Raw genomic sequence first — 17,992 nt, forward strand, 5'->3', positions numbered from 1 at the left:
ACAGTACAGTGGTACCTTAACTTGCGAGTAACCCAACTTATAAATTTTACATATTTAGGATTACATCAAAGTGCATCTTCCCGGCAGAGCAAACTCAAAACAAAGTGACAATATCTGCTAATACTGCTAACCCTCACGGGTGACACGCATGCAGATAAGACACTAGTGCGGGCCTCCTGCAGCAAATCAAAGTGCATGTGCATGGAATTGTGTGTGTGTGTGTGTGTGTGTGTGTCGGGGGTGGTGGGTGGACGGGTGGGGGGGGTTCTGCTTAGCTAGGTGCTTTGAGTCAGGCCAATTAATTACAGTGAAGTGCTCTGGAGACCCAACATTGTGTTTTGCCGCACTACACCGCATTAGTCACGGCGCGTCGACGTTGCTCGGACCACATGTTGGTCACCAAAGTGTGTGACAAATGAGTTGTGTTAAATTATCGGGGTATTTGTGTAGATAAAAAACAATGGTGCTGTGTTCTTTACTTTGGGCTGGCTAAATAAATCACCCAAAATGTATCGATATTGTGCTGGAGATATTGTGTAATGTTATGGCTCGTGAGTGTAGCTTTAAAACTGAAATAATTTTAATTAGTGGAAAAAAATAATCATGCTGGTGCTGATTTTTTTTTCATGTCAATGTTTTTTTTTTTTAATTTTGGAGTAATATAATTTTTTTTACCTACAATCCTAACCTGACTGACTGTAATAAATCACGTAATTCTCGGTGTCCATTCTGACAAAAAGTTGTTCCAGTCGTATTTTATTTTGCACCGGCATGCTGTCCCCTTTCAAAAATAAAAATAGCATTTCTATTCCTTTTCATCCAACCCCTACCCAATCGAGCCATATTTTATCTATGAATCTGTGTTCATATATATATATATCAGTAACAGGAATAAGCAACTGGGTTTTACCAGAAGAAGAAAACCAATTGCCGCAGTCTCTTGGCATCATCATAACTCAAAAAGAAAGCCGCTGCCGCTCTTCTTTTAAGTGCCTTATGGTTAAAGAAAGAAAAGAAAGAAAAAAATATTTTTTTTTAATTTTATTTTATTTTTACCTTAAGTGCACAGAAGATGCATGAGTCCTCCATGCATTTGTGCGTGGTCAGCTGGCGAAAGCTCCTGCGGAAGATGTCCAGATGCCACAAAACCTAAAGAGCAAAATAAAGTAAAAGTACTTCCGGTTGAAGGCAAGAAAAGCATTCAACAGAAATAACATTTTTAATTTAGATTTTCTCTTCAATTTGTTTCTCGTGATCCTGTTTGGGGAGTTTAGCACAAATTTTTTAGGGTCAATGTTACTTGAAGAGAATTTTTTTTTTTTGTATTTTAATCTTATTTATTCATTTGCAGTTTTAAAGTGAATTATTAATTTAGCATGAAAGAAATTAGGTGGGGATGTCTTGATCATAATTTTTGATTTTTTTTTGGAGTGTCCACTGATATCGAGTCCCGATCTGATACCTCAGCAATACATTAAGAAGGAAAAAAATAATAATAACAGTGCAGAGTAAATAATAAAAGTGACCATTGTTGTTAACGTTTCAGAGGCTAATTACTGTTAACAAAAACAAAAATAATGATATAAACCATAGAAAGTTATATAAAAAATTAAATCGCCGGCCATGTTTTCTGATCTCACGTGATTGAATCGGGACAACACTTAAATAAACTCTATCATTTTCTGGGGGGAGGGGGGGGGGCCACATGACAAGATTACATTTATTTTGGTGTTGTTGCTTGAAGTCAATACGGATGATTGAAAATGAGTTGAAAGATTGGACAAAAAATATGCCCGCAACACCATTTTAACCAGTTGACATGAAATTTATAAGCCGTGTCGATAATAGAAGGATGCACACAAAAAAATACTTAAAAGAAACCATGCCTAAAATATATTTTTTTTCATTTTTGCATACTTAATGAACATTTCGAGGAGTGAGATCCTATTTAATTATCTTTGTCTCCTACTGGAACATAAGACATTTTTTTCATTGCACAGTATCCAAATGTAAACATCATAGAAAAACCTTTGCCGCTGTTGCTTGACGCTGGTTACTATGGAAACACGACATGCTTCCTCTCCCCCCCCAACTTTTTTTCACCCAGGTGCGATTTGCTGTTGTCAAAAAATAGCAACCGAGGGTGCCAGTGAGAAGAGAAACTACTCGAGGGGATCGTTTGTTTCGACAAGCGGGGGCCATTATCTGCACAATTTGTAAAATTGCAAAAAAAAAAATCAGAGTAAAACAAACCCAAATCACTAGTGGGCATTTTTCATTAAAAAAAAAAAAAAAATAAAATAAAATGAAAATTTTAAAAAGTGACAGTGAGAGGTCTGTCCAAGATCCGCACTGGACCGACTGTGAACTGAACGTGCAATCAACACTCCTCCGCATCATCCCTCTCTTTCTTCCTCCTCATCCTTCAGCAGCCCATCATCAGCTCCTCCAACCTCCGCTAAGCTTCGGCGCCATCGACCCCCTCGCCGGAGATTAGCGCGCGGGCGTCCGCCGTCTCCTCATCTGGAGCGTGGAGGTGCGCGCGCGTGCCAGCTGGACGTCTTGAGAAGTAAGCGTGCTCAATAAGAACCCCCCCCCCCCCCCCCGCAAAACAAGCACGCAGTCCTTTGAACGGGGCAAAAAAAAAAAGCAAACGCAAACACTCATTTAATGCGCAGCTTATCTCGCTGTCACGTTTAATTATCGGTTAACCGCCATATGTGCGTGTGTGAGTTCAGGCTTGCTATAAAGTAAGCAGAATGTCATTTACAGAATGTCCACTTGGGGGGGCTTGTCAGTGCTAACTTTTAGCTGTCGTAGCTTTAAGTATAAAGGAGAGAGGGGGGGGGGGGGTGAAGTTAGCGAGCTAACGTGGCACCGCGTGTGTCCTGAGTAGCAATGTGATCTGGAACCAGCAGGTTCAGAGTTTAGAGCGGGCCGCATTGTTGCTCCGGTTTCCCTCAGAGGGGCGTTATGACTGAAACAAAAATATTTAGTCACCTCATCGTGTTTACATCATCAATTTATGAACTGGTTTTGGAATAAGAAATCAAGGGTCATGTGGTTTTTCAACTATTCACATTTGCTAACACAAAAATGCCTGTCATATCTCGACTCGATCATTTATGATGTATGACAATTTGAAATTTTGGTACAGATTTTTACAAGAATCATGGAAATTGACACTCTAGATTTGGTGTCACGGGCCACATAAAATCATGTGACGGACCGGATCTGGCCCCCAGGCCTTGAGTGTGACACCTGTGTTCTAGATTAACACATTAATATTTTTTCTTTTTTTGGGGGGGCATCAAAAAGTTAAAAATTCACAAAAATGCTTGTAATATCTACAATTTATCATTTATGGTATATCCATCCATTTTCTTCACCGCTTATCCTCACGAGGGTCACGGGGAGTGCTGAAGCCCATCCCAGCTGTCAACGTTACACACTGAACTGGTTGCCAGCCAATCGCAGGGCACATAGAGACAAACGACGGCACTCACAATCACACCTAGGGGCAATTTAGAGTGTCCAATTAATGTTGCATGTTTTTGGGATGTGTGAGGAAACCGGAGTGACCGGAGGAAACCAACGCAGGCACGGGGAGAGCACGCAAACTCCGCACAGGCGGGGCCGGGATTGAACCCGGGATCTCAGAACTGTGAGGCCATGGCTTTATCAGCTGCGCCACCGTGCCACCCCATTTATGGTATATGACAATTATAAATTTTGGTCCATATTTTTACAAAAATCATGGAAATTGACACTCTAATTTGGCTTCGCGGGCCAGATAAAATCATGTGGAGCGCCACATCTGGCCCCCGGGCCTTGAGTTTGACACCTGTGGTTTAGAGTGCGTGCGAGGGTGGACATAAGTGAAATTATGAAAAGGACACGAGATTCAAGTGTGGTGAAAAGTTTTGTATTTTTCCTGTTTTTTGTGAATGGAGCAGTAGAGGAGGCTCGTGTAGTTTTGTGTCGTTCACGGAAACGAACAAGTCCTTTGAGTAAACACACGGAGTGGGATCGCGTAAGGAACTGATTCGTTGCGTTCTCAGTCCATTCTGGTTATGGTTTACGATTTGGGGTCAGGGTTCATCCATTTTTGTGTGGCCGCGCATCACTGACCTGCAGAGCGCTGTTCAGGAAGCAGCTGTTCTGTCCCGGCTCGTTGCTCAGGCCTTTGCTGGGCGCGATGGAGGTCATGGTTCTCGGGGTCGCCAGCCCCCGCAGCCCGCCGACCACTCCGCCGCCGGACGCAAAGTAGTTCCTCTTCCACGACATCGCGGCCTGGGCGGCCCCGGTCCCTCGCCGGCTTCTATGTCACTCCCATGAGAGTGACGGAAAGCGAATGGGAGGAAAAGAGGAGGGAGCGGAAGGACGGAGGCGATGGACGGAGGCCACGAGGTTTGTCTTGGAAGTGGATTTGGCCCCCATACAAGCCGGCCCCTCTCCAGCCGCGCTTTACTTCTTCAGAATCCGCCCGCTCGCTGCCAGAGCCGCCGCTGGCATCTGCTCGTCGCTCGTCCTTTGGCAGGTCGTCCTCTGGCGGATCCCGTCAGATGGATGTTCTTTGGGCCGGCCAGACGCTCCCATGTCCTTTCATGCCCTGGCGAGACACAAAGACGACCCGGCTGTCAGGTCGCGCGGGTCAAACGCTGTCGACGTTGCGCAGGTTAAACGCCGACAATTCCCGCGGTTGGAAAGAAGGAAGTTGCCACTCTGTGAAGCGAATTCTTTCGCAAATTCGATCGACCTGGTGAAGCATTGTGCACGTGAAGTCAGGCGACAAAAGCACGTCAAACAACTGGAAGCAAAGAAAACAAACTTTTACGTCTGAAGCAGCCATTTGGGAGCGATTCCAGAGCTCATGTTCTGCCAAACTTTGTGGATTTGCCTAAATGAGCTCCAGGTGTGGATGAGCTGCGTTGAGTTTCAAAGCTCAACATCTTACATGTTAGCATCTTATTTAAGCAACCAGTTCCATACGTGTTCAACAATTAGACGCTATTTTGCAAAGTTACAAGCTTAACGGTAACATCAACTAAAACATTCCAGCCACGATACCGCTTTGACAGAACTTTGTCGCCGTGATTCTTGTCGTGGATGTTTTGTTCGTCTTTGCTCTGCCCTGGCGAGGTCTGAACTGGACCGATTTGTTTAATGGACGCTTATGGCAGCCGGCGGAGTTTACGTTAGTCACTTACAGTAGCTACGCGCAGTTGGCAGTACGAGGTTGAGGTCTAACATTGCACCAGTCATGAGACACAGAACCCCAAATCTCGTCATCGTCACGATTTAGCGACAATATTTGGTGCTTATATCTCTGTGTGTGTGTGTGTGTACTGTACGTACACACAATTGCATCACGCCACAGGGCAGCGATCTAACAGAGCCGCAGTGCCTTTCTCTGCTCTTGGCAAAGTTCCCTTCTGCCTTGTTGCCAGGTTGCGTTGCAGACACAGCACCCCTACTTTTCTTTGGGGGTGGGAGGGGGGGGGCAGAGGGCAGGCATTGGGGGCTGTGGTAGGTGGATCGATCTATCTTATTATCTTATCTTATATATTCTAAATAATATGGTATTGATATTATGAAGAGTAATCTATCTATCTATCTATCTATCTATCTAATCTATCTATCTATCTATCTATCTATCTATCTATCTATCTATCTATCTATCTATCTATCTATCTATCTATCTATCTATCACTCCCTCCCAAAGTCCCCCCCTCCCTCCCTCTTCATCCCTCCCTCCCTCCCTCCCTCCCTCCCTCCCTCATCTATCTATCTATCTATCTATCTATCTATCTATCTATCTATCTATCTACTATCTATCTATCTATCTATCTATCTATCTATCTATCTATCTATCTATCATCTATCTAGCTATCTATCACTCACTCCCTCCCTCCCTCCCTCCCTCCCTCACTCCCTCACTCCCTCCCTCCCTCTTTATCTATCTATCTATCTATCTATCTATCTATCTATCGATCTATCTATCTATCTATCTATCACTCCCTCCCAAATCCCTCCCTCCCTCCCTCTTCATCACTCCCTCCCTCCCTCCCTCTTTATCTTCTATCTATCTATCTATCTATCTATCTATCTATCTATCTATCTATCTATCTATCTATCTATCTATCTATCTATCTATCTATCGATCTATCTATCTATCTATCTATCTATCACTCCTCCTCCATCCCCCCTCACTCCCTCACTCCCTCCCTCCCTCCCTCCCTCTTTATCTATCTATCTATCTATCTATCTATCTATCTATCTATTATCTATCTATCTATCTAGCGATCTATCTATCTAGATCTATCTATCTAGCTTCTATCTATCTATCTATCTATCTATCTATCTATCTATCACTCTCCTCCCTCCATCCCTCCCTCACTCCCTCACTCCCTCCCTCCCTCCCTCCCTCCTCCCTCCCTCTTCTCTATCTATCTATCTATCTATCTATCTATCTATCTATCTATCTATCTATCTATCTATCTATCTATCTATCTATCTATCTATCTATCTATCTATCTATCTACTATCTATCTATCTATCTATCTATCTATCTATCTATCCTTCCCTCTTCATCCATCCATCCCTCCTTCCCTCTATCTATCTATCTATCTATCTATCTATCTATCTATCTATCTATCTATCTATCTATCTATCTATCTATCTATCTATCTATCTATCTATCTATCTATCTATCTATCTATCTATCTATCTATCTATCTATCTATCTATCCCTCCCTCCCTCCCTCCCTCCCTCTTTCTCTCTGTGTCCATCTATATATCTGTCTAGCGAAGAAATACAGATTCGGTACATCTGTGCGTAAATACACAAAATCCAACTTGCCAAAGGGATTTATGAAGGGATTTGGCAGCCATGGCTCTGTTTGCCATTTTCCTTCCCCCAAACAGAATTGCGAGCTTCTGTTTCAGCATACAGTGACTGTTTGTGTGCGTGTGTGTGTGTGTGTGTGTGTGTGTGTCCCACTGAGTGGTTGTGGAGAGTGTGATCACACATCCTCTTTCCGACTGCACCCTACAGCCTCGCACAATCAAGATCGCACAAGTGCTGTTATATGCGGCCCGTGTTTGTGTGCGCGGGTGCGGGTATGTGTGTACCCGTGTCTTCGGCTAGTTACCATGGAAATAGGCCAAGCAGCAGGCACGCGTGAGGAAAAGCCAAACCATGTGATATTAAAACACACGCACACACACAGACACATGGGTCCAGCAAGTGATGATGATGTGGATTGATGGTGGAGAGTTCCTGGAAGCCACAGCGAGTCAAGGCACAAGTCAATCAAATTCCCCGCACTGGCGGCCATTAGGAAACTCAAAGAGAGGCGGCAAATTTACCCCTATGAGGCCTTCGGGCTTGCCTTGGTCGCTTTCAAGCCGTACGAGGGCCGCAACGTACAGTGAAGAAAATAAGTATTTGAACACCCTGCTACATTGCAAGTTGCAAGTTACCTGTCGATCAGCTAGAATTCTGACCCTCAAAGGCACGTTAGTCCGCCTTTCAAGGTCCACCGCCACTCCATGTATTATCCTGAATCGGAGGCACCTGTGTGAGGTCGTGAGCTGCATAAAGACACCTGTCCACCCCGTACGATCAGTAAGACTCACACTTGTAACGTGGCCAAGACCAAAGAGCTGTCCAAAGACACCAGAGACAAAATTCTGCACCTCCACACGGCTGGAAATGGCCACGGAGAAACTGCCAAGCAGCTTGGTTGAAAGAAGGTCCACTGTTGGAGCAATCGTTAGAAAATGGAAGAAGCTAAACATGACGGTCAATCTCAAGATATCACCTCGTGGGGTCTCAGCGATCCTTAGAAAGGTGAGGAATCGGCCCAGGACTACACGACAGGAATTGTTCAATGACCTGAAAAGACCTGGGACGACCGTTTCCAAGGTGAATGTTGGTAATACACGAAGACGTCAAGGTTTGAATTCATGCATGGCACGGAGGGTTGCCCTTCTTGAACCAGCACGTGTCGAAGCCCGTCTTAAGTTTGAGGAGTCATGGCAGAACGTTTTGTGGTCAGATGAGATCAAAATTGAACTTTTTAGGCATAATTCCACTCACCGTGTTTGGAGGAAGACGAATGATGAGTTCCATCCGAAGAACACCATCCCTACTGTGAATCATGGGTTTGGTAGCATCATGCTTTGGGGGTGCTTTTCTGCACATGGGAGAGGACGACTGCACTGTATTAAGGAGAGGAAGACCGCAGACATGTATTTTGCGATTTTGGGGAAGAACCTCTTTCCCTCAGCCAGAGCATTGGAGACGGGCCGTGGTTGGGTCTTTCAACATGACAAAGACCCGAAGCACACAGCCAGGAAAACCAAGGACTGGCTCCGTAAGAAGCATATCAAGGTTCTGGCGTGGCATAGACAGTCTCCTGATCTAAACCCAATCGAAAATCTTTGGAGGGAGCTGAAACTCTGTCTTTCTCAGCCACAGCCCAGAAACCTGTCTGATCTAGAGAAGATCTGCGTGGAGGACTGGGCCAAAATCCCTCCTGCAGTGTGTCCAAACCTGGTGAACAACTACAGGAAACATTTGACCTCTGTAATTGCAAACAAAGGCTACAGGTGTTCAAATACTTATGTGCAGCTGTATTACACAAATCATACATTGTGATTTCTGGATTTTTTTTTCCAATTAACTGGTGCCCTGAGACACATGTTTAAATGTTTCGGTGACCATGCTTGTAACTCAAAATACTCGGATCTCAAATCAGCTTTCCGATTTAAATGAATTGAAATGTGATTAAATCGTTCCGGCCGCCTAAAAGTGAAAAGTTTTGAAATTGTAGCTTGTTTTGATCAGGAAAATTGCATTCTATGCTATTATACTTTGTAAAAGGATATTGTAACAGTGTATTTGAATAATATATTCACGTAATGTAATAATAATAAAGAATGAAACAGCGTGTGCGTCATGATTCATTCATTAAGCTCCTTCTGGTGCACGCGACTCAGCCCCCATGCAGACCAAAAAATAACTTTTATTGAACTACTGTAAATGATGCAGTAAAATGAGTCATTTTTTGCAGAGGGTAAAGAATATATGCCTGTGATTGTTGTTATATTGTCCATCTATATGTGTTGCACCACTGTTTGTGTTCATATATTTGTTCCTCAAGGCATTATAATACTGCTGCATAGCTGGTATTCGTTTGCCCGTCTATGGCATGGAGCTTACTTGTATGCCAAGGCACCACTATGATGATTTTCATTTAAAAAAAAAAAAGTTACATTTTAACATGTCAAAATCAAACATACATTAGCGACTTTTGTCAGATTTTTCTTTTCACCACTTACATGTCATTCATTCCTGGAGATATCAATTCAACAAATTTACTCCCACTTAAAATTTGACGAGGATTTAGCACATTTTCTCAATCAAGCAAAAAAGGATGATACCATAGAGCGGATGATTAAACGCCACGCTGGTCTCATGGTGACGTTCACCCCCGCGAAGAGAGAAATCGACACGACCGGCGTGAGTCACACGGCCGTGCCGTGACGTCGCCTTGGGATGTCAGAATAATCCCGGACGCTTTGTCAGGACGACGGCCGATGATGACTCGCGGATCGATGGGAGCCGGCGAGGGCACGGCTGAAAGCGCAAAGGAAAAAGACATCAGTTTGTGCTAAACTGTCACGACTGATGCTAACGCGAACGCCGCAAGTCAATTGTACGTACATGCGCTGGAGATGTGGCGATATCGACAAGGTACACCTACACGAACTAATGGCATCCAAAATATACTCACACTGATCTGGCACGGTGGTATAGCTGTAAAGCCTTGGCCTCACAGTTCTGAGGACCCAGGTTCGATCCCAGCCCCGTCCGTCTCTGTGGAGTTTGCATATTCTCCCCGTGCCCGCGTCGGTTTTCTCCAGGTGGGCACTCCAATTTCCTCCCACAACCCCAAAAACATGCCACACTAATTTGACACTCTAAATTGCCCGTAGGTGTGATTGTGAGTGCGGCTGTTTTTCTCCATGTGCCCTCCGATTGGCTGGCAACCAGTTCAGGGTGTACTCCGCCTCCCGCCCGTTGACAGCTGGGATAGTTTCCAGCACTCCCCGCAACCCTCTTGAGGATAAGCGGCAAAGAAAATGGATGGATGGATGGATGGATGGAATTGTGATTGTGAGTGCGACTGTTGCCTGTCTCGATGTGCCCTATGATTGGTTGGCAACCAGTTCAGGGTGTACGCCGCCTCCATCCCGATGACAGCTGGGATAGGCTCCAGCACTCCCCGCGACCCTCATGAGGATAAGCGGCCAAGAAAATGGATAGATGGATGTGATTATGAGTGCGACTGTTGTCCGTCTCCATGTGCCCTGCAATTGGCTAGCAACCAGTTCAGGATGTACCCAGTCTCCTGTCTGTTGACAGCTTCGATAGGCTCCAGCACTCCCTGCGACCCTCGTGAGGATAAGCGGCAAAGAAAATGGATGGACAGATGAACCTGTGATTATGAGTACGACTGTTGTCCGTCTCCATGTGCCCTGCGATTGGCTGGTAACCAGTTCAGGATGTACCCCGCCTCCTGCCCGTTGACAGCTGGGATAGGCTCCAGCACTCCCCACGACCCTCGTGAGGATAAGCGGCCAAGAAAATGAATGGATGGATGGATGGAATTATTATTGTGAGTGCGACTGTTGTCTGTCTCATTCTACCATGCGATTGGCTGGCAACCAAGGGTGTATGCTGCCTCCTTCCCGAGGACAGCTGGGATAGGCTCCAGCGCTCCCCACGACCATTGTGAGGTTAAGCGGCTCAGAAAATGGATGGATGGAAGTACTGTATCTGATTAGATTGTCTGTGGTTGCAAGTTAAGTGGAGAGCAAATTTTTATTCCTTTGTGGCTTTAAAGAGGACAATACTGTTCGGTGTAATTTTTCTGAAGTACCATCAAAACATTTACAAAAATAAGTGTTTGGGGGGGGGTGCTGAAATGGATTAGTTGCGCTTCTTTTCATTTCAGCGGGGAAAGATAATTTGTGGCACAAGTCTTTTGAGATACAATCGTGGTCACGGAACAGATTAAATTCATTTCTCAAGGGACCGTAGCATTGATATTAGCCCTTACAAACATTTGGTGGTGTTGGGGGGGGGGGGGGTCGTTTACTATTTGTCCATCTTTGTCGTTTGCGGCGGGTCTCGTTTCCCCATTCCCACAAGTAGCTGGGGTGAACCGGCACGGCACACAGTGACCCGCGAACGTTTTTGGTGCACCCGAGCTGCAAACATAATCGGGCCGTTACGGTCCAAATGGGTAAAAATAGTGCCCGACTTCTGCCACTGGTGCGAACGTTTGTGTCAGGGTGTCAGTGTACCGACATCACCGAGTACAAAAGCTCTCTCTCTCTCTCTCTCTCTCTCTCTCTCTCTCACTCTTGAAAGACTTGAACTTCCCCTCTCACCATTCATCTTTCCTTTCCAAAACGAAAACTTCACGCGCATGACCTCGCACTCGGTTTTCCCCGTAAGTGGGTTACGTGTAACTTCAAATAGCCCCACTCGACAACAAATGGAGCCCCGAGTTCACCCCTCCGCTTGACGTTCGGTACGAAGCGGCGTGACGCGTCCCTCAGGTGTGTGCGGACGTCAAGCGGGAGTCTGGGATTTTCTTCAAGGTCGTTTCCCCGCATAGACCACGTGACGGCAAACTCGACGCAGCGTCGCAGCGCGCGTCCAATCGCACGGGCGGAAAATCGAAAAACCGAGTAAGAACGCGTCGCATGTGGAGTCAGTTACGTAACCGCGCTTATTTACGGACTGTATTGGGGAGTCTTGTGAAGATTTTTTGGGGTCGTGAGGAAATCAAAGCGAAGAGGGAGACCAATGAATAAGTGGGACGTTAGATTTAACATGTCAGAGAGGAGTGATGATGGGGTTGGGGGGGGCGGGTTCGGGAAAGAGAAGGCGCTTTGGCGGGATGGTTACGGTCAAAGGAAACGTCGGCATGTGCTTTCCTCATCTTTTCCTCCTGCCTCATCCCCATCCATCCGCTATTGTTTAATCTGCTCTTTCTTAAACCACAAACTCTCGATAATCCCACGCATGCCGACGGGGGGGTCCTGGCCGCTGAGCTGGGAATGCTGCATCTTGTATTGTCAACAAGAGAGAAGGGGGGGGGGGACTTTAGGTAAAGCAAGGCAGGTTTGTATCCATGTGTGAGATTGTACACTGAAAAAGTAAAGACATGACTATCTTTTAAAAATATCGAAGATCCGCTACCAATTGTAATATGCCGTTTTCTTTCTACTTTCCAAAATATGTGAATACTTTCCAACTGTCAAGATACATAGACCAAGATAAATGGTGATACTACTTGAAAGCCCCCCGAAAAATGTGAGATTAGATGTTGAAATTATCCCTCTGCAACTTTCTGTTTAAAAGTTATTTCCAGTTGTTCCATCTAAAGTACAGTATGTACTACTGAAACCACCAGAATTCTGGCCTGGAGAGTTCCTACCCTGCTGAAAATTTTCTATAAAAATCTATAGAATTCTATAGAATTTGTACAGAACAATATGTTCTATAGAGCTTTGGCTGTGATTTTTCTATAGTTTCTACAGAACAATAGAATTTCTATAGAAATTCTGTAGGACTTGGGTCCTAAAGTTCTACAGTTCTTTAGAAATTCTTTAGAAACGTTCCATAGAAAATTTTAGCGAGGTAATGTTGTGCTGTTGGAAAGTTCACTTCTTAATACGTGAGGGTTGGCGTTAAATTCATAACTGTATGACTTTGTGTAAAAGATACTGCATTTTAAAGCGAAACAACCCACGGACCACCGTAAACAACCGAAATCCGGTATTGTTCACCCTTAAAAATGCAAAAGTACCGTAATTCACAGCCGGCGCACTAGTTAGCGTTAGCACCGGCGCGTTAGCACTGCCGTGTTATCTTTAGCGCCGCCGCGTTAGCGTTACCACTGCCCCATCAGCGTTAACAGCGCCGTATTAGCACCACCGTGTTTGCGTTAGCACTGCCGCATTAGCATCAGCACCCCCGCATTAGCGTTAGCACCGCCGCGGTAGCGAGGCCATGCTAGCATTAAACTCTTTCTGTTTACAGAGGCTTATCACCAGGTGCGCTCTGTAGTCGGGGAATTACGGTAGATGTTAAGAAACAACTCAAACAGAGTAATCCATGGACTGCCGAAACAGCAAAAAAAAAAAAAAAATCCCGTACAGTATTTGAGATACTTTGTAATGTACATTTGCTCCCAAGGCAAAAATCATCCATGTATGATTCATTGGAAAGTTCATTCCAACTGTAACAATCATCCCAAATGTCATTTCTGTCACTTGCCAATGTCGGAGAAGGGCACCGGTGGTACCGTTGGCATAAGAATTGGGCACGTTAGTTCAATTCAGCGCTTTATGAGCTCCCATTAAAAGGTACTTCCTACCGTAACTATTCTAAATCACGGTTATGAGATGGTCCCTCGCTTGAGGCAGATTTCCAGCGAGGACTAGACAGATGCTGACTGCTTGTAGGTTGACTTGATGATTTTTTTTTTTTTGGGGGGGGGGGCACTTTGGTTATCTCAAAAGCTATTCACAGAGTTAAGACTGGTGGTTAGCATTGTTTTTCGCATTAGCAGAGAGCTTCAACGTCTTCTTGATTATTTTTAGAAATCGACAACTGTTTGGAACGCTTTTGACCGACACAAAAACAAAACTTTTTGATTCGTAGAGTGCAGGATGTAGTCCATCCCTTTGATAATTGTTTTGACATAAACGCCAATGACGGCTTGTGAAAGATGGCTAACGCGCGTTCGAGGGCGCGCCGTCGTTTGCTAATGGTCTGTGTTTAATATTAGATGAGGTAAGCAGCATAAAACCGCAACGCTTGAGCGTGAATATTTCCTGACCACGGATAACCGCAACCACAAAGTAAAAATAATAAAAGCCTCGTAAAACTCAGTTGAAATGATACTTTCCGAGACCCCCCCCCCCTTCCCCCGCCTCAATCGGCATCTGACAGTAAGGCTGTTCAAATATCCCCACTCGGCCCACACTAGTACGTCAAAACATTGTTCCCGATGACCACAGAGAACTCGTTTATTATATGATTACATCTAGGCAGGATGTAAAAACATACAGTAAATTCACAAAGCCATTATGTTATTGTTAAAAGAAGACGCTCGTAAAACAGTTCAGGTGCCTTTTAAACATTTTTTTCCCTCCGTTTTTTCACCGCCGTCGCACAAGCTGTTGAAACTCCGTGTACAAAGCGCTTCCCCGGCGAGAGACGCCAAACGCGTCCGCCGACTGTCAGCAGTCAGAGTTAGTCGAATCAAGTGAATCGCTCCCAAAGCCGGAATATTTTTAGGATTAAACTTCCTCCTCGCCTCCCCCACTGGACACTTTTCCCCCGGATGAGCTGGAACATTTGTGCAACAACAACAACAAAAAAAAACACTGGAAGACAGCCAGTTTCTATCATTCCAGACTTCGAAAGCTCCACTTTGGCTTCGGAAAAACATATTTAAATACACAGCGACGCTGTGCAAATGCCGCATTTGCTCCAGTACACTACTTTAGCGCATATGGTTATTCTTTTCTGAACATAAATGACTCGTTTACTTCAGTACATCCAAAAATCTAAGCGGAATTAAAACGCTTGGGAAGCGATTACAAATTACGAAATGAATAAATGTAATAACGAGCCAGTTGAAACAGTGGAAGGAAGTTCGAGGATGTCGGCGACCGGTTTTCTGGTGAGTCATCAAACTTTGCTGTGACCCAGCAGCGATGACGGAAGCTAATATTTTTTGCGATTTAATGTCCCCCATCTGTCTAGAATAAGTGGAAGAATTAAGCAGTTTTTGATACAGATTTACACATTATATTGTTCATTCCGGCGTGTGGAACTTGGCCAGCAGGGGGAGGCATCATACAGATGTATGGAACAAGACGTTCCACGAATAAGTGAAATACAAAACATTTTCAGCAGAGGATTACAAAAAATACATGCCTATTGTTAAAATGTCTGTCAGAAATCTGTTGCTTCAAGGCTTATTACTACCACAACATCGATGCTAGTTTCGTTAGCTTATCTATGGCGTTTCACATTCGCCAGGTCGAACCTCCAAGACCGAGAGCGTTCGTTTTTCCCTGGGCTCGCTTCACCTACTTTTGCATTCATGCGCACGTTTGTGTGGTGTACGTGCGCAAAGCGGATAGCGGCGAACGCGACGGCGCCCAAAGCCATCAATCACTGAACCGCAACGTTAAATCAATGAAGCGGCCACCCGGCGGCGACTGACGGCAGAGTGCGAATGGGGACGGCGGTAAAAAGGCTGCAGTTTGTCGCTCGTCCAGTAACGACTCCGACATTTTCACAACCTCACATGCAGACACGGGACTGGACCACGATGATGAGGTACCAGTTTCAAGGTGTACCGTGGTTTTAAAAAGTTATGCTTTCAAGACCACTAAAAGGTCCCATTAGCGGGATGAAGGTTTTAAGTTGACAGTGCAGAAAAACTGACATGACTCCTCCCCTTCCTGTTGTTAGTTTGGCAGTTAGTTCGGGTTACTCCTCCTCCACTCCACGTGAATAATAATATTATTACTATAATGCTGTCTTGAAGTGAAAACTTGCAACCAGCTACAAGAGTTAGCATGTCTACAATTGGCGAAATAAACACCATAGACTAGCTACCAAGATAGCTAACGAGCATGGCGGACATCAACTAGTTTCTCTTCTGACGTTATGCCACAAAATAGCGCAGAGACTAATTTTATGGGGAAATATGTATTTTTTACCACTTTGCAGCGATCTCATGCATATTTATGGTTTGGTATTTGCAGAGTCACCTGTTTATGAATTATTTTGGAGAGGCTATACCCTATGTCCAACCTTTTTTGCAGCCATTTTATTCCAATCCCCTGCTTATTCATGATTATTTCCCCCCCCCAAAATATTTTTAATAGAAATTATATTAAGTGCTAATCATGTATGTATTATTGGTGCATTTTTATTTCTCTTAAATAGCTAAAATAGTTAATTTTCTCATTACATGGATCTACCTCTGGAACAAGCTCATTGGGAGTGGAAAAATGCTACAATACACAAACATTTCAAAATAATTCATTTCAGAGCTGTAACTGCATTATTACATACCGTAATAACATGAAACTGCCGTATTATTGCCCGTTTCAGAATCTGATACCGGCCGTGCAGACCAAGGACTGAACGACGATCTGGACGCGGGGTGAACTTGAAAGGATGTTGGCGCGCGCGCACGCAAACACGCACATTGACGATGACCGACACTGACTGCACCACCCCCCCACCCCACCGCCACCCCCCCGCCATCCACACCTTGCGGTTTGTCACTCATCCATCAACAAGTCCAGCACCCCCAAACGTCCCCACGAGCCACCACGAATCCCCCCCCGCAGTGAGACCCCGCTGGTGCCGGAACAGGACTGGGCCACCTGTGACTTGCGGGATGAACTTGAAAAGGATGCTCACGCACGTTTGAGCGGAAATGAGAGGAAACAGTGACCCCGCGGCGTACGGATCATATAATGATGATGATGACGGGCAACACGCTGAGTGCACCCCCAACATATGCGCGCGCACACCATTGCAGCATCACGCACGCACACACACATTCACGAGGTGGGATTACTCACCCCGGATGCAGTCGCCGCCAGTCTCCGTCCGCTCGCGTGTCCCGCCGTGTGATTTAGCGGCGGAGAGGAGGCTGAGCCGTGGGCGTATCCGCTCGGCTCTGCTCCGCGCAGCCCCCACCGGCGCCATGCATCCGGCGATGCGGTCCCGCGGAACGCCGCCGCTCTCGCGATAGCTTAAACCCCCCCCTCCCCCCCCGCGCGCTCATCGCGATGCCGCCGCCTGCCGGGCGATCCGGCGTGCTCAAATATGCGAGGGGGGGGTGACGTCATCCCCGTGGGTTACCTGCGTATCTTTCACCCCCGGTGGCGGTTTAAGGGGACACGGGGAGGACACAAAAACACACACACGGGCGTGTGTTATGCAGCCATGCACACACATACACGCGTATTCGTTGGCACTGCTGACAGCGACATGCAGGGGACATCTGTCCAACATTTGACACCCGCCTGCCTCGCTTTGCAGCCACGTCCTGAACCGCAGTGTGAGAGGTCACGCATACCATAATACTCCTCTCGATTTGGATCGGGTTCCCACCACCGTTTGCAGGCTTGTCATTGAATAACGCCGCTGATTATCTAAAAAGGTCCCCAACATTTTTCAACCAAGGCACACATTTTTTTATTCAGTGGTCCCTCAAGTTAAACTCATTACACGACCAAGACCAAGCTCGTAACGTAGATACCTTGTACATCAAATCAGTTTTATATAATATTATGAACCACGTTCAAAGGTAATCTAAACATAAACAGGCCTTATTAAAAGAAACTACTGGACATGCTGTAGTATTCATGTGTTAAAGTATTTGAGGGGCATGGCCGAGTGCGCAGGCGTCAAACTCAAGGCCCGGGGGCCAGATCCGGCCCACCGCACGATTTTATGTGCCCCGCAAAGCCAAATCAACAGCGTTAATTTCCATCAATCTTATAAAAATCGGGACCGAAATGTCAAATTGTCGTGTATCATGAATGGTAAAGTTGAGATATTGCAAGCATTTTTGTGTTACCAAACATGAATAGTTGGAAAAAAAAAACATTTACTCCTGATTTCCGATTCCAAAAGAAGTTCAGGAATTAATGATGTAAATATGACGAGACGGTTCAATATTTTTGTTTAACAGTAGTAACGGCCCTCCCAGGGAAACCAGAACTACAATGTGGCCCGCGAGAAAAATGAGTTTGACACCCCTGGCCCGTGTGAGTGATGTCAGGAGCTGAAAATTGTTTTTCTTTGTTTCTGAAATCTTGTGGAGATGAACCCAACCCACCCCCACCCACCACCCCCAAACTC

General features: G+C 45.5%; 1 protein-coding gene across 7 annotated transcripts in view; it reads right to left on the reverse strand.

The window, feature by feature from the left end:
- Nucleotides 1-16,868, reverse strand: part of usp54b (ubiquitin specific peptidase 54b) — a 46,398-nt gene extending 29,530 nt beyond the window's left edge. For 3 of the 7 annotated variants that reach the window (XR_009793648.1, XM_061810686.1, XM_061810681.1), the window contains exons 1-4: nt 7,642-7,770; nt 7,486-7,564; nt 4,132-4,612; nt 1,057-1,149 (exon numbers count right to left, since the gene is read on the reverse strand). Coding sequence is in view for 6 of the 7 variants with exons in the window: in XM_061810686.1 (XP_061666670.1) it covers nt 1,057-1,149; nt 4,132-4,287 (249 nt within the window). In the remaining variant the exon portion in view is untranslated. Of the gene's footprint in view, nt 1-1,056; nt 1,150-4,131; nt 4,613-7,371; nt 7,403-7,485; nt 7,565-7,641; nt 7,771-7,826; nt 7,911-8,104; nt 8,201-9,450; nt 9,647-16,704 lie in introns of those variants that run through there. The other 4 variants (XM_061810682.1, XM_061810683.1, XM_061810685.1 and 1 more) reach the window with 4 other exon arrangements.
- Nucleotides 16,869-17,992: the final 1,124 nt, after the last annotated feature.

Source organism: Syngnathoides biaculeatus, chromosome 22, assembly GCF_019802595.1.
Source record: "Syngnathoides biaculeatus isolate LvHL_M chromosome 22, ASM1980259v1, whole genome shotgun sequence".
Lineage (NCBI taxonomy): Eukaryota > Metazoa > Chordata > Actinopteri > Syngnathiformes > Syngnathidae > Syngnathoides > Syngnathoides biaculeatus.